General features: G+C 43.1%; 1 protein-coding gene across 4 annotated transcripts in view; it reads left to right on the top strand.

Annotated features, from left to right (window-relative positions):
- Positions 1 to 1,009: 1,009 nt before the first annotated feature.
- Positions 1,010 to 17,731, top strand: part of ppp1r21 (protein phosphatase 1, regulatory subunit 21) — a 64,749-nt gene continuing 48,027 nt past the window's right edge. For 2 of the 4 annotated variants that reach the window (XM_055639595.1, XM_055639592.1), the window contains exons 1-4: positions 1,011 to 1,570; positions 2,751 to 2,819; positions 4,944 to 5,090; positions 10,218 to 10,322. In XM_055639595.1, coding sequence (XP_055495570.1) covers positions 1,517 to 1,570; positions 2,751 to 2,819; positions 4,944 to 5,090; positions 10,218 to 10,322 — 375 coding nt within the window. In that variant the 5' untranslated portion in view covers positions 1,011 to 1,516. Of the gene's footprint in view, positions 1,571 to 2,750; positions 2,820 to 4,943; positions 5,091 to 10,217; positions 10,323 to 17,731 lie in introns of all 4 variants that reach the window. The other 2 variants (XM_055639596.1, XM_055639593.1) reach the window with 2 other exon arrangements.

Raw genomic sequence — 17,731 nt, 5'->3', positions numbered from 1 at the left:
TGGGAGAGGATGTGGGATACTTTGTTACCGTCAATTATGTGGCAGCTCTTTGCACACCTTGGGTATGCAAAACAAAGAATTTCACTGTGACTTGTCACATGTGACAATAACGTATTCACTCATTCAGAAAAGGGATAAGTGACGTTTCATTTCAGAACCCTTCTTCTGTTCTGAAACGTCACCTATTCTTTTTCTCCAGAGATGTTACCTGACCCGGCTGAGTTACTCCAGCTTTATGTGTCTACTTTTGTAAAGTTTGCCTCCAGTTAACATATCCAATAGTCATCCTTTGATCTTATTTTTTTATTAGTATAAAAATGTTTCAAGTGTATATCACTTATTACAGGCAATGTAGGGAAAAAAACCTCAATTGAGCTTAAAAACAATAAAAATTATCTTTGCCCACAATTTGGATTCAGGATTATTAAAAATTAATCAGCGATGGGTGGGCTCAAGGCCTTAAATGCCACTGACACTGATGTGACGCCAATCAATGTAATACACTGAAATATAGTTGTGATATATAGCAAGTATATCAACGTTCATTTGCTGGGAATAAATGCTGAAAACATTGAAATAAAAATAGATCTAAACGACAGATCAAATACAATCAACACGGCCACGATAAAATACAGCTCTCTTTTACAAACTGCAAAAGATTTGTGAATTATATTTCTATTTTCATAATTTGTCCCACCTGATGTATGCCGCCGGCACCTCTCAGAGTTGCAGTATTGCCGATCTTTATAATCGTCCGGTGATTAATTTAATACTTTCATCGGAAGTTTCGCAGTGTTTATCCCGAGACCGTCAACTAAATACAAACTGGTTACCATGACGACCCGGAGCCCCAGCGTCCCGATCACGTGGGTTACGGCGGGGGGAGGGGGAACCGTCGCATCGCACGTGACCTGATTCCGGGCGCGCGGACTGGTTGCCGTGGCGACGCCGTCCGACGGCTCGCGTGTTTACGTCAGCGCGCATTGCGCGTGGCCTTTTGAACCAGCTCGTGGAGCCGGAAGTAGTCGGCGCCGAGGTGCGAGTGCTGGTGCTGGTTCGGGTTCGGGCCCTGGCGCTGCCCGTGCACAACCGATGCGTCTGGGTTATGGGGGGAATCAAAGTAATCCACACCGGCTGAAGTACCGGTTGGGGTGGCAAGAAGGTTCAACATCAGAAGAAAGCAAGAATTTTTCGGAGAGCGAGGGCGAAGGGGGTAGTGGATGCCACAGAGTAGACGGGTCGAAGGGCCAGGGCCAAGGCCAACGAAAGAGTGGACGGGCCGAAGGGCCAAGTGGCAACGAACGGAGTGGAAGAACTTGAGAAACATTTTTTCGTTAATTCTCGACTACTCCATGCTAATTTCTTCCTTCTCCTTATCAAAGATGCTTTGATGTGGTTCATGGCATCCAAGTGAAGAAGGCAGAGACCCCGGGTTTTCTCGACCTTTTCTCCCTTGCTGGGTGATGAGCCAGGTTGTGGCCGCCTCTTGCAATCACCCTTCAAGCAGTTACTGACCATGGCCGCAGATTTGCAAGCCAAGTATCAGAAACTGGCCCAGGAATACTCCAAGGTGGGCAGGATTGACTTCATTTTTTAATGTGTTTTGCGTGATGTTAGATTTTTTCTGCGATATATGGGAGTAGGCGAACCTCTGCTATTCATTAAAGAATTATGGAATTACACATTAGTGGGTTGATAGCTAGAAATCATAAATCATTCTTTTAACAAAGTCGATTTGCATTTTAGTCGATTTACATTATAAACATTTTCATATAAACAAGCATTTCCAAACGTAAATGGGTTAACTAACCACTTTAGGTTAACAATCTTTTGTTAAATTATGATCACTGTACGGTATTTTTACAGTGTGATTATCTAACAAGACAACCTTTGCATTCTAACTTAAAGACTAGGTGTCTCTTTATACTCGTTCTGTACCACAATGTGTACAGATTAATTGCTAGTCGAAGTAAGATAACCTGAAAATTGCCTCATTTTAGCATATAAAGAAAAAAATCATTTAATTGTGAAATTACCTGCAATTTATTAAAAAGTGTATTGATGTGTATTGACTGCATGAAGCTTAAAATAATTTCACAATTATTTGCATTGAAGTTTTTAACTTGGATACTCTTGAGTTAATCTTAGTCTCATCTTTTAGAAGTACTAATAAGATTAAATGCTATTTCAGACCTTTAAGGAAGAGAGTGGAGAAATGATAGAGAATATTATATCTTTGTCTTCAGATGGTTGCAAGAGGTCACTAATGGCCATTTAAACTATTTTTATGAAAAAACTTGAATGTCTAGCGAATGATGCAGTGTATTAAAAAAGGAAAGAGAAAAAGTAAAATAAATATTGCTGATGCTTCAAATCTGAAATTAAAGCAAGTATTCAGCAAGTCAGACGGTAGCTGTGGAGGGAAATGCTTAATGTTTCCAATCATTGATCTGGTGTAAATAATGAATTTATTGAAAAATGTATACTTAAATTATAGTAGGATAAAATGTTTGTAATCGGAGTCAATTGCACACATTTCAGTAACCACACACATCCAGCTATGGTTCCCACATGTAAATGGTGATAGCCATATCTACCTTAACCATTCACACTAGTTCTGGGCGCATTGAGGTGGCGGCAGCTTTACCAGCTATGCCACTGTGCTGCCCTATTTTAAATTGAGAGTTGCTTAATATTTAGTGGTGTTATTGTTGATAATTCAAAATATTTTACTGTTTGAAATGTTTCAGCTTCGAGCTCAGAACCAAGTTCTGAAGAAAGCTGTTGTGGATGAACAAGGTCATGGAACATCTTTAAAGGTATAGTGCACAGATTATATGTAAGTGATGCATAGAAAGATAGAAAATGGGTGCAGGAGCAGGCCATTCGGCCCTTCGAGCCAGCACTGACTGCCATTCAATATGATCATGACTGATCATCCCAAATCAGTACTCATTTCCTGCTTTCTCCCCATATCCTTTGATTCAATTAGCCCTAAGAGCTATATCTAATTCTCTCTTGAATACTTCTCAGTGATATGGCCTCCCTTGCCTTCTGGCAGAGAATTCCACAAATTTACAACTCTCTGGTTGAAAAAGTTTTTTCTCATCTCCGTCCTAAATGGCATACCCTTTATTCTGGTACAAATACAGTGGGCTGGATCTTGCTGCCTAATGCTGGAGGTTGCCAAGTAAATGCCTGCATTTTAGCTTTTTAATGGAGGGACAAGTATTAAAGTTCCACAAATGAGCTGTGATGTGTTTACGTCTAGGACCTAGACAAAAATGCTTGAGAAACTCAGTAGGTGAGGCAGCATCTATGGAGCGAAGGAATAGGTGACGTTAAGGGTCGAGACCCTTCTTCAGAATGATGTGGGGGGGGGGCATGGCGGGAAGAAGAAAGGAAGAGGCGGAGACAGTACGCTGTGGGAGAGCTGGGGAGGGGAAGGAGAAAGCAAAGACTACCTAAAATTGGAGGTCAATGTTCATACCACTGGGTGTAAACTACCCAAGCGAAATATGAGGTGCTGCTCCAATTTGCGGTGGGACTCACTCTGGTCATGGAGAAGGCCCAGGACAGAAAGGTCTGATTCGGAATGGGAGGGGGAGTTGAAGTGCTGAGCCAACGGGAGATCAGGTTGGTTAATGAGAACTGAGCGGAGGTGTTGGGCGAAGCGATCGCAAAGCCTGTGCTTGGTCTCACCGATGAAGAGCAGTTGACACCTAGAACAGCAGGTGCAATCTGACCTTCCTGTACTGGGCCTCCTCCATGGCCAGAGTGATTCCCACCACAAATTGGAGGAGCAGCATCTCGCATTTTGCTTGGGTAGTTTACACCCCAGTGGTATGATCATTGACTTCTCCAAATACAGGTAGTCCTTGCTTTCTCCCTCCTTCTCCTCCACATCCCAGCTCTCCCACAGCCTACTGTCTCCGCTCTTCCTTTCTTCTTCCCGCCCCCTCCCCCCACCCCACATCAGTCTAAAGAAAGGTCTCAACCCAACACGTCATCTATTCCTTCGCTCCATAGATGCTGCCTCACCCGCTGAGTTTCTCCAGGATTTTTGTCTACCTTCGATTTTTTTCCAGCATCTGCAGTTCTTTCTTAAACTCCTACAAATGCTGTTCAACCTGCTGAGCTCTTCCAGCAGTTTTATTTCTGCTTATTCATATCGTCCTTTCCAACCAAAACCATTCTGCTTGCTGTCTATTGATGGCTGTGGATGAGGATTGCTTCATTTTCTCATCTGCATTTTCAGCTCTTAATTACTACTTCAATCCAAACTAACATTGTAATCTCTCCAAGCCCTATAGCAGAAATGTGCTCATGTGACTTGCCCACTTTAATCCCCAGTAGTAGTTGCACAACCAAGTGCTGGAATCAGCACCTGTCTCGCAACAACTTGCATTACTGCAAATTCCCTGTCGCACTTGCTGCATTGCAACAAAGACATCATTGAGTGCAAAGCATTTTGATGTACCCGAGTTAGATATGTGATGCATGGATGCAAACATTTTTGTATTCTTTGCTTTCTCTAAACCTCTTCAATGTCCCACACTTTTGTCCATCCTCAAATCTTTAAAACACGCCTCATTCAGTAAATTCTTGGTTGTCTACTTTGAACTCTCATATAGTTCAGCCTCAGTTTTACTAATGCTCTTGTAAATGTTTACTAGTTTTTAGTCTACTAATATTTACTAGTCTAAAGCTACGAACTGAATGTATGTCATTGCCATCTTCATCAAGACAAACTTCTCAGTTTGAACTAATTTAGATCGCAGATTTGAACTGAAAATTCCCTAATTCTGCATTTTGCCATTATTTCTTTGATTTAATAACGTTAGGAACAGCTGGGTGAAAAACAAAATGCTTTCCCACATCTGTACCTCTCTATGTTTTTGCATTGTACAAATTAACATAAAACAAAACTTTCCCTGCAACAGGAGGAGCTGAAAATGAAGGATCAAAGTGTTAGAAAGTTGCAACAGGAAATGGACAGCCTGACATTCCGGAATCAACAGCTGGCAAAGCGGGTTGCACTTCTTCAAGAGGAATTAGTAACAACTGAGGCCAAAGTGAAGAAAAGTAAGGTAAATAGTAAGAAATAAAGCACAGTTCCTGTCTTCCAATTCTGTTGACTTCTTGAACTTGGATGGTAAATGCCAAAGCATTTGCTATGTTTCGTTTCCACTCTTGTTTTCCATACATTAGTTCAAAATTATATTTTTGGAAAGTGTTTCAAGCAGGACATCAAAATGTTATTAGCAGAGCATTTGAACTCAGTTGTTGATTGACGATGAATGGAAATTAAACTTTCAAATGAGTTGACGGAGTTATTGCGAGTTATGAGGATCATACAGCACGGAAATGGGCCCTTTGGCCTAATTTGCCCATGACAGCCACGATGTCCCACCTGCGCTATTTTCAACTGCCTACATTTGGCCCATATTCCTGCAAAGCTTTCATAGCCGTGTACTTGTCCAAACGTCTTTAAAATGTAGTTATCGTAACTGCATCAACTACCTCCTCTGGCAGCTTGTTCCATATACTGTTTATTAAATCTTGTCCCTTGCAAATTTAACATGCCCTCTGGTTCTGGATTCCATTATCTGGTAAAAGACTGCACATTCACCCTATCTATCCTCCTCATGATTTTATACACCACTATAAGATACCACCCAAGTCTTCTGTGTTCAAATAGACTACAGATATTAGATAGATTTTATCTGATAAAAATTGGGGCGGCACAGTAGAGCAGCAGTTGAGTTGCTCCCTTACAGCGCCAGAGACATTTGTTCGATCCTGCCTACAAGCGCTATCTCTATGGAGTTTGTACGTTCTCCCTGTGACCGCATAGGTCTAAGCCGGGTGCTCTGGTTTCCTCCCACATTTCAAAGATGTGCAGGTTTGTTAATTGCCTTCTGTAATGTGCCCCTAGTGTGTAGGATAGAACTAGTGAATGGGTGATTGTTGGTCGGCGTGGACTCGGTGGACTGAACGTCTTATTTCCATGTTGTATCTCTAAAACTAAAAACTACAAAAGAGGCTGACTCGTGTGAAAAGGCAATGAAGCTATCGATCACTACAACACAGAAATTGAGTACATTTGTTCAAATGTGTGCGATATTAGTTTGAGGTGCTATCCAAAATTGATGATCTCAAAGGCACTTTCAAAAATTGTTTAAATCTTCCCTTATAAGAAATAGTGGTTTCTAAGGTTGTCTACTAGTGCTAAAAGATAATGTATAAGGACGGTTTTTTCCAATGTCTTTTTTAACCTTCAACTTTGGCTACTCATATTGCCAGAACATTTATTTAAACAAACCTTATTAAATCTTGGCATTCTCATGTACCGTTGGAAATGATCCCAGTATTTCAAGCCTCTTATTACTTCAGTTTCCCACCTTTAGAGATACAGTGTGGAAACGGGCCCATCGACCCACCGAGTCCATGCGGACCATCGATCACCCGTACATTATCATACATACGTTATCCCACTATCTCTGGAATTATTGTGGCGAATGAGTGTAAAAACTTTGTTACTTAGGCACTTTTTCAAAAATGATCTCATTTTCATTTGAATTGTATGCGGCCACCCATTCAGTTAACCTGTTTGTCTCGCGTCTTTTACAGTATTGCCTTTTCACATGGAAACTGCGTGTTTTTAAATTTCATGTTCTTTTTTAACTTATTTCTAAGTTCCAACTCCCTAGTACTAACAAAGTATGTCAGGGAAACTCTCTTAAACCAAAACACTAGCGAAAACGGAAACTTTAAACGCTGTACATAAATCGGTATCCAGCGTGGCCAGCAGAGATCAACAGAGAGCGCCGTGGCAACAACAATGGGAGCGCGGCTCCAAGGAAAACCCGGAGAAAACATCGGGGTAAGCGGGGAGGGAATTCGGAATAGGTTGAGAGCCCAAGCCTTTTGTCCTCCTCTGCCCAGCATTCTTCTGGCGAACGTCCAGTCCCTGGAATACAAGCTGGATGACCTCAGGGCGAGGGTCAAATTCCAGCAGGACATAAGGGACTGCAATATCCTCTGCCTGACCGAGACAGGGCTGACCTTGCTGATTCCGGATCAGGTAATCTGCCCAACCGAGTCCTTCACTGTCTACCGTGCTGACAAAACAGAAGTATCTGGGAAATCCAAGGGTGGAGGAGTCTGCTTCATATCCAATAACGACTGGTGCAACCCTGGACATATCAAGATGCTTTACTGTTCCTGCTCGCCGGACCTGGAGCATCTGACGATCTCATGCCGCCCATTCTACCTTCCCCGGAGTTCGGCTCGGTGATCGTCACAGCCGTCTACATTCCACCGATGTGCTATGTCGACATCAAAACAAGAACCCGGATGCGGTTATGGTGGTGGCTGGAGATTTGAATAAATCAAATTTCAAGAAAGTCATGCCGAACTTCTACCAACACATTACGTGTGCCACCAGGGAGGAGAGAACATTAGACCACTGCTATACACCGTTCCGGAAGGGCTACAAGGCCGTTTCCCTCCCTCCCTTAGGAAAATCTGACCACTCTGCCATTTTCCTGCTGCTGGAGTATAAACAGAGGATAGTTCGGGAAGCGGCAGTGACGAGGGAAGTAAAGCATTGGTCCGACCAGTCAGAGGCCATGCTGCAAGATGCACTGACAGATGTCGACTGGAATATGTTCCAAGCAAGTTCCAGTGACGTCAGTGAGTTCGTAGAAGCAGTCACGGACTTCATCGCAACAATAGCCGACAACATCGTCCCCACGGTAAGGGTTAGTGCCTTTCCGAATCAAAAACCCTGGGTGGACAGGTCCGTTCGTGTTGCCTTGAATGCTCGCACCGCTGCCTACAACTCGGGCCTGGCATCCGGAAATATGGACGTCTACAAGGTAGAATCCTACCGACTGCGAAGGGCGGTGAAGGATGCAAAAAGGAGGTACAGAGACGAGATGGAGTCAAAGATGGAGCAGCAGGACACCAAACGCCTGTGGCAGGGGCTGCGGACTGTAACCAACTACCGGAGCAGCCCCCCCCTCAACCGGAAGTGCCAGCACCACCTTAGCTGATGACCTGAACTCCTACGCTCTTGTTGAGACGGGCAACACCACCCCAGGTCTGCCGACTAATGACAACACTGCCAGCGTGTTGGCTATCGAAGCTGTAGGGAGGTCCATCGCTGGGGATGTGCACACATTCTCGTTGTCCGAGCACGACGTGAGGAGGGCTCTGACGCGGGTGAGCACGGGGAAACCTGCAGGCCCCGATGGCATCTCGGGGCGAGTACTTTAGTCTTGTGCTACACAGCTAGCTCCGGTGCTCACTACAATATTCAATCTCTCCCTGGCCAAGTCCGTGGTCCCTGCCTGCTTCAAAGGATCCATCATTGTACCTATACCTAAAAATGCCTCCCCAGCTTGTCTGAATGACTACTGTCTTCAGTTCAGTTCAGCCTTCAACATGATAGTCCCCACCAGACTTGCTGTGAAGCTGCTGGAATTGGGCTTCAACCCCGTGTGCCTGGGTCCTGGACTTTCTCACCGCCAGGCCGCAGGTAGTCAAGATGGGAGGAAATACATCAGTCCCTCACCCTGAGCACAGGATCCCCCCCAGGGTTGTGTCCTCAGCCCCCTACAGTACTCCCTGTACATACATGACTGCGTGGCTAGGTTCAGCTCCAACTCTATAATCAAGTTTGCTGATGACACTGTGGTGGTGGGCCTGATCTCCGATAATGATGAGAAGGCCTACCTAGAGGAGGTGGCTGATCTGGCACTCTGGTGTCAGGACAACAGCCTCCTCTTGAATATCAAAAAAACAAAGGAGCTGATTGTGGACTTTAGGAGGGCACATCATCCGAGGATGTACACACCAATGAAGATAAATGGGGATACTGTGGATAGGGTGAGCTGCTTTAAATACCTGGGAGTCCACATCTCTGAGGATCTGACATGGTCATCACACGCTGCAGCACTGGTGAGTAAGGCAAGGCAGCGCCTTTACCACCTCAGGCAATTGAGGAAATTCGGAGCGTCTCTGAGGATCCTCCAGTGCGTCTACTCAGCGGCTGTGGAAAGCATCTTGTCCGGAAACATCACGATTTGGTTTGGGAATGCTCTGAATGCTTCGTAGATCCGGTAGGCAGCGCGACTCGCGTCAGCAGCGGCCTCTGCAGCCCGTCCGCGTTTTTATTATTTTTGTCTATGTTTTTTATGTAGTTTTTGTTTTGTTTTTTTTGTTGGGGTGTGTGGGTGGGGGGTTGGGGGTGGGGTGGGAGGGAGGGGGTAACTTTTAAATCTCTCCCGCACGGTTGGGGCTGCAATGTGGAGCGGCCTCCAACAGGAGAAGACCGGGGACTCTGGTGCCGACTCACCTCGTCGCGGAGCTGGCCGAGTCCGGAGCGGGTGGAGCGGTGGTGGAGCGCTGCTGCTGCTGGTGCTGCTGCTGCTGCGGCCCGACCTCCGGAGATTCGGAGGCTGCAACTGCGGGTCTGGCGGACGGTGGCACCGGGAGCCCGCGGGTCCCTGGAGGGAGACCGCTTTTCAGGGCTCCTGCAACGGCGACTTCTCCCGCCCAAGTTGCGGGGTTGAAGAGCTCCTGGAGCGGGGCCTGACATCACCGTCCCACGCGGCTTGGAATGGCCGCGGGACTCTGCGAGCGCACGCCGGGGGCTCTAACACCAAGACCCGGTGTGCGACCTTGCATCACCCGGCATGGCTTTAATGGCCGCAGGACAATCGCCATCGCCAGCCGGGGGCTTTGACTTTGACTCTGACATGGGGGGGGGGGGAGGGTTTAAAGAGTGCAGTGGAGAGATAAGTTTTTTTGGCCTTCCATCACAGCGATGTGATGGATGTTTATGTAAAATGTTAATTATGTTGTGTCTTGGGTCTATTTGTTTGTAATGCATGGCTGCAGAAACGGCATTTCGTTTGGACCTCAAGGGGTCCAAATGACAATTAAATTGAATTGAATTGAAGAAGGGTCTCGACCCTAAACTTCGCCTATTCCTTCGCTCCATAGATGCGCTGCCTCACCCGCTGAGTTTCTTCAGCTTTTTTGTCTACAATCTATTTCCCTCTTATACTCTGACTTATCTTTACCCGTTATATGTCCAATAACTGTCTTTGAGTTTTTTTGCTTGGTGGCAGTATGCACAAGTGTGCAGTGCTAACGTTCCTTGTGTCTAGAATAGCTCGTAACTGGCAATTTTTTTTTTTACACAGCAGAAGGGTGCTGATTCTCCTGCTCCACTGAATCAGCAACGACAGAATGTTTTCGATGAAGATCTGCAGAACAAGATTGAAGAAAATGAACGACTGCACAAGCAAGTGAGTTAATTTCTAGCTGTCTAAGTTTCATTCATCAGTAGTTTTAAGAAGAACTGTTAAAACAATAATGCAAGAAATGTAAACCATTGCTAACTCTTGATTTAAGATACTCTTTTTTTTAAATTGCCCTTGGTTCAAACCTCTCATGCCTTAATGACCGAAAATGAAAATCAACCAGCGGAGTGGTGTAGCTAGTCAGGCTGCTGCCTTAGTGTTCAGAGATCTGGACTGAATCCTGACCTTGGCTGCTGTTTGTGTGGAGTTGATGGGTCCTTTCTGTGGCCATGTGGGTTTCCACCCATATCTCAAAAGATGTTTTGGTTTGGCAGGGATATTGACCACTGTAAATTGTCCCTTGTGTATAGGCGAGTGGTAGAATCTGGCAGAATTGATGAGACTATGTGACGAATTATAAATAAAAACAAGATTTTATAAGTATGATCAGTGTAAATGGGTGGTTGATGGTTGGCATAGGCTCAGTGGTCCACAGATGTTTCTGACGGTAGAGTGACACAGGCAGTGCAGCTGCTGTTTTGCAGCTCCAGTGACTGAGTTCCATCTGACCATGTGTGAAACATTGAAAGTAGGTACAAGAGTAGGTCATTTGACCCTTCGAGCCAGCACCACCATTCAATATGATATTGGCTGATCATCCAGAATCAGTACCCTATTCCTGTTTTTTCCCCATATCCCTTGGTTCCGTTAGCCCTAAGAGCTATATCTAGCTCTCTCTTGAATGCACCCAACGAACTGGCCTCCACTGCCTCCTGGGGCAGAGAATTTCTCGGATTCACAACTCTCTGGGTGTTTTTCCTAAATGGCCTACCCCTTATTCTGAAACTGTGACCCCTGGTTCTGGACTTCCCCAACATCAGGAACATTTTTCCTGCACCTAGCCTGTCCAATCCGTTACAAATTGTATATGTTTCTATGAGATCCCCTCTCGTCCTTCTAAATTCCAGTGAATATAAGCACATTTCATCCATTCTTTCATCATATGTCAGACCTGCCATCCCGGGAATTAACCTGGTGAACTTGCGCTGCATTCCCTCAATAGCAAGAATGCCCTTCCTCAAATTAGGAGACCAAAACTGCAGGAAATACTCCAGGTGTGGTCTCACCAGGGCCCTGTACAACTGCAGCAGGACCTCCTTGCTCCTGTACGCAAATCCTTTAGCTATGAAGGCCAACATGCCATTTGCTTTCTTCATTGCCTGCTATACCTGCATGCTTACTTTCAGTGACTGATGTACAAGGACACCCAGGTCTCATTGCACCTTCACTTTTCCTAATCTGACACCATTCGGATAATAATCTGCTTTCTTGTTCTTGCCTCCAAAGTGACTAACCTCACATTTATCCACATTATACTGCATCTGCCATGCATCTACCCACTCACCCAACCTATCCAAATCACCCTGCCGCCTCGTACCATCTCCTCGCAGTTTACACCACCACCCAGCTTTGTATCATCCGCAAACTTGGAGATGTTACATTTAATTCCTTTGTTTAAATCGTTAAATTCGATGCTGTCTGTATCGTATTTGCATGTTCTCCTGTCTAATTGCATGGTGTCTAAGTTTCCTCTGGCAGCAGCCTGAAGAGCACCTATTATATCAAAAGTGCAATAAATTATAATCTCTTAGTTTCTACCAAGTTTTCTCTTGCATCCTTAAGAGTTGCAGGTTGGTAGATTAATTGGATATTATACTTTTCTTTAATTTATGCAGGTATCGATGGGCACGTGGGAAGAATAAAATAACTATAATTGTATGCTTGATTTTCCATGGGCAGAATGGCCTCTTTCTGCATGATTCTGTGACTTGTTTATTTTTAGCAAAGTGCTTTTTCATTTTTCCAAAAAAGGTAAAAATTGTGTGTTTGGGGGAGAAACTGAAAGCATTCAGTAACGGAGTACAATCATACACTACGAAAAACAATCTCTTTGATTATTGAGTTTGTGTGTCAAGCATCCATCCTATTCATTCTTGCCTACAGTCTAAATGTATTCATAGTAACCAATTCACATTCACATCCACATTCCAGAGATGGGTTGGTAGGTCACCAGAAATCAAGAAGGAAACCATCATAATCACATTGAGAACTTTCAAACTCTACACAAACAGCACTGGAGATTGGGAATGAAACTAGCCCCCAGAAATGTGTGCCCCAATACTGCACTTGTGTACCTTGATTAATGCAAACTAACACGCTAACAGATTTGCGTTAATCAAGCACAAGTCAAAATCCAAGATTTTATTTTCAGTTCTTCTGTTCGGCAACTATGAGCTACCTCCATTTTTGTGGATCTGCTTGGTGAGGGACTACCATGTAGCAATTCTCACAGCAGAATGACACAGGCAATACAGCTGCTGTTTTGCAGCTCCAGTGACTGAGTTCCATCTGACCATGAATTCTCAGCAACAAATCACTGCTGCCATCATGTGGATTTTATGTTTGTGGGGAATAAAAGATACTTGGAAATTTACCTTATTCAGACCTCAAAACATATTAGTTTTGCACTTGGCATACAAACATTGAAAAGACTGTGATTCTTACAATTTACATTGTTTAACTTTTGCTGTTCAACTTTGTTTAACTTTTACAGTTCTGGTTGTAGTATTATAGAAAAATGTACTTGCACATAGTATAGAAACCATGTAGAATGAAAGGTGGTTAGAAGCACTTTCTAGGTAGGAAGACATGGAGGTGAGTAAAGGAGGTGTAAAATTATTATCCAATTAATAGGTGTAGTTTTTGATGTTACAAGTTGCCATAATATGACATAAACTATATTGCGAGTATATACGGTTTTAAATATCGGGGGTATGTCTTCTTCTGGCTTTGACATTTTAACTCTCAGCCCCTTCTCTCTGCATTCCTTTGTCTTCTGCATCTACATCTCTCCCTCCTTCTCTTCCAAACATCCCTTTCCTTCTCCCATTTATTATTTTCTCTAAGTGGTTAGCTCCCTTCTAATCAATGCTGCCTAAATGTTCTGTTCTTTGTTTCATATCTTTTGCTTAAGTTGTTTGAGTGCAAGTTTTTGTTTGGCTGCACTGTGAGTGTTTTGCTGATGTTTGCATTTGGCAGCATGTCAGGAATGGAAACCAGATGTTTTCACTGTGCTATTGTAGGTTTTCAGTTCAAGCTATTTAAAGCAAAAACATAGTGTTGCAAATGTACTAGTATTGGAACATGCATTAGTATTGGAACTAAATACTTAGCATTTTACTTGAATCTCAGCTGATCTGTACCTCATCCAGAGCTGCCAAGTAGTACAGATTTTCCATATTTTGTACGGAAATGCAATAAGAATACGGATGTACGATTTTTCGTTGTTAAATATGGATTTTTTTTTTTAAATCCGACCATAGATAATCGTAACAACGAGTCACCGCTGTACCAAAATTGACTTAAGATCTTGCTGCTTAAAAAATGCAAGGATATAAAAAGTCATACTGTACCTCTAAAAAATTATAGCAAATTAAATCTATTAGTATTTTAAATTTCAAGATTGGGATGATTATTTTTGTAAGCTTGCATCTGCCTGTCCCGCTCCAGGCTTAAACAGCGCTGTCAGTTTAACGCTTGTGAATTTAAACGGAGAGCTGTCTGCTGCAGCACTATGGGTTCTAAACATAGCGCTAACGGCTGGAGCGCTATGGCCACTGTGCTATGGGTCACAGACTTTTCAGGGAGAGAGAGGTAGGTAGGGAATAAGAGAGGGAGGAAGAAAAAGAGGGAGGAGGGGAGAGGGAGGGAAAGGGAAAGAGAGGAAGGAGAGAGGGAGGCTTCCAAAATGGCTTCTACATCATCATCATCTGGTGCTAAAAGTAGGAAGCAGCCGTTCAACCAGCAGTATACAAAGAGATGGCAATTAATGCACTGTCAAGTAAGGTGCATAGAAGACATGTGAATTGGTAGCAAAGTTATGCATTCTTACATAGGTATGACCGCACATAAAAAGAAAATTTTTCTCAGCAAAACAGCACCGCGTAAAAATACTGATTTCCTCAGCAAAATACTGATTTTCAGGTACTAGAATACTGAAATGCTCTGACAAAACTTGAACCTTGAAATTAGTATTTTTCTGCCTTTGTATTTTGTTTTGTTTTATTGTTTGCTAATTTATACCACTTGCTCCTCTTCTGAAATCATTGCATCCTATTGGGTATAGTTTTCTAGGTCTTGATTGTCCAGAGGTTTCTCATGTGTGCTGCAGTAGTAACCCACAGTGATACTCCAAGTGCTGTTTAATTCGAAAGAACTTGCTCGTCTTGTACCATGAGGCTACTGCAAGTCCCTACTGCCCACTGGCACTCTTGCCCGCAACTATTGTTGGGATTTACCATACAGACGTCTCCAGGCTGGCGAATGAGCAGCTTCTATAATATCCACCAAGAAGCAACAAGGATCCAAGAGATCAGTCAACACATGGAACAGGAACAGCTGTGACTAGACAAAGCCCATAGGGCCAAGATGTAGCCCTGCACTTCAACTCAGTGTTACACAGCCACACCACTTGTTGTAGGCAACTCAGCGCCAACTTTTGTAGGCAGCCTCTCCACGTGTAAGTGTGTGCAGATTAATTGCTCTACCAGGTTCCTTGTGCAGCATCAGGGAGAGCGGGAGTTTTATAAGGTTCTCACCATTGTGAACTGCACATTATTTCTGCTGTTCCTGAGAATGCATCCTGTGTAAGAGAAGCTAAGTTGGGAGAGGGAATTCTAATCAAGCTGGATCTTGTACAAGCATGTGCTTTCTCAAACTAAACTAAATAATTTGTTCCTAAGCAACCAACTATTGGACCAAAATCCAACAATGCAATTTGGATGTATTTTAATGGACTTGACTTCTGTGGTATGAGCAAGCCACGCAATGCCACTTGATCAAGCCTTTGTGCAAAGACTATTCTTAAGCAACGTGCAATGATGTTAGGATCAGCTTGCAGGTATTTGAAATGGGCTTGATATTGGGCAGAAATATGATTTTGGATGGACACAAGCAATTTAGTTGTCATTTCCACTCTCAGTCCCAACAAAGCCCAAAGCTGCTGAGACTAATTGTATCCTTCTGACAAGATAGATGAGTTGATTCAGAAATAAACCTAGGATGTTGTGGTCTGTGCATCTCATCTTTTGATTCAGCCATCACAGAGCCTCGCTCAAAAGCAGAAAATATTAGAAACCCCCAGCCGGTCAGGCCCTATCTGTGGGAAGAGAAACAGCTAACATTTCAGGTCTAAGTACTCCAAGCTTATTTTGTTCAACTGCTAATAATGCCTTCAGTAGAGCAAGCAGTACATCAGACCCTGGAAGTGAATGTCAAGTTAAGAAATGCCCTCGTCATTGAGAGTTTTCTACTGAGGAATCCGCTGAGCCTGCCCCTGCTTGTTCCCAGAACACCAGAGAACTGAAGAGGAGGAAACCGGCGACAACAGTCAAGAGGAGCAAGGCATTTAGGAAAGTGAACCGGGATCCTTCCTTCTGCATCCTCAAGGTTGGAGCCCCTGGGACGCAAAGGTGGCCGGGCGAAGAGAGGGACAACGGTTTGCTGAACGTTCTCGACAAAGTTGATGGCTACAGGCCCTGCAACAGCCTGGAGCTCGCCAGGATTAGAGGCTGCTCCATAAGACCTTGAGCGTGGACTGGACTTTGGAAATGGTGCCAAATCTAGCAACTCAGAAATAGAATTTCACCGTGTTTTGTGCATTTGACAATAATCAATCATGGAAGTAGTTTAGATCAGAAACTGACAGATGGGAGTTGCATCTGTTCTAATGGCATCCTGTCAGAAAATGTTTCATGTTTCAGTTTTATGATCTTGATGATCACTTTTAAGACACTATTATGATCACTTTTAAGACACTATTAAAAAAAAAAAAAAAAAAAAAAAAAAAAAAAAAAAAAAAAAAATCACTTCTTCATGATCTCTCTTTTTAATCCTGCATTTGGCAAGTAGAAACTGGGTTGGTGTTGGGGATCTTAGATCTGCTATGGTTTTGATCAAGTTTAATATCCGACTCCTTTCACTGCACTGCATAAGATATCATGCAAATTTAATTTTGGATATGCTTCAGATGCTGTTTGGAATGGTATTTGGCAGCAAATATGTGCACAGACAATTTTTGTTCACTACTGCCATATTTTTTTTCCCTCCATATTTGGATCGCCTAGCTCTCTGGTCCCACTCTGAATCAGTGGACGGATTACTTTAAATAAAGCCCTCTGTTTAAATTTAGTTAAATTAATCTCTATGTTTTGGACAAAGAGCACTCGTAAGCATCCTGTTTATGTAAACTTGCTAGTGATACATTACCAGCTCCAGAAACTACTTTTCAATTTGATTTTATGGGGAAAATTCAATGTTTTGGCAGAAAATAAATCTACTGGAGTTGGATAACAAATAATGTTTTTTGTTGTTGTAGCTTGTTACAGTGAAGACATAAACCAGAACCTCTTTCTACAGCAGTGGAGTACTTTAATTGACATGCACACTATTACAGATGCTGGATTCTTGAGCAAAAAAACAAACTGCTGAAGGAACATAGAAAATAGGTGCAGGAGTAAGCCATTCGGCCTTTCGAGCCAATATGATCATGGCTGATCATCCAAAATCAGTACCCTGCTTTCTCCCCCACCCCTTGATTCCGTTAGCCCTAAGAGCTATATCTAACTCTTGAAAACATCCAGTGAATTTGCCTCCACTAAACTCAGTGGGTTATGCAGCATCTGTGGAAGGATGCATACTTGCTAGGTGAAATCTGCTATATGATTTTACCAGGTTGTATGAGAAACAAAGCATTTCACTGTACCTAGATACATGTGACAATAAAGTATTATTGGATCATTGAAATAGACGACACTTGGGATCTGAATCCATCAGACTCAATGACGTTTCGGGTGAGGACTAACTGAAGTCTGAAGTACAGTTCTAACCCAAAATGTTGTTGAGTCTGAAGAAGCATCCCGACCCGAAATGTGAACTGTTCATTTTATTGAACAGATGGTGCCTGATCCACTAAGTTCCTCCCACAACTTATTTATTTGTTATTGGTACTTTAATTTATTGTTTATGCTTTGCAGTATATATTAATCCATACAAAATTTTACAAAATATTCTTCCGAAATCTTTTATTCTCTTGAGGGCTGATTTGATTACATTGTTTTGGCTTCAGTATTTTCTGGAGAAAGTGATGACTGTTCTGGTAGATTGGCCGTTTTGCTTGACCTCAAATGTATTTAACAGCTTTTATACAAGTTTGCTTGTTTGGTTTTAGTACTTTCTCAACTTATTTTGGTCTACCAGTTATGGCAAGTGGCCTGTTTCTGTACTGTAAGTTCTACGTAAGCTACAACTTTGAGTTCATTGTAATTACAGTTCAGAATTTTTGTAAAAAGGGTATT

The sequence above is a fragment of the Leucoraja erinacea genome, chromosome 8 (assembly GCF_028641065.1).
Source record: "Leucoraja erinacea ecotype New England chromosome 8, Leri_hhj_1, whole genome shotgun sequence".
NCBI lineage: Eukaryota > Metazoa > Chordata > Chondrichthyes > Rajiformes > Rajidae > Leucoraja > Leucoraja erinaceus.
The sequence above is the reverse complement of the archived record's forward strand: the minus strand, read 5'-3'. Positions and strand labels throughout refer to the sequence as shown.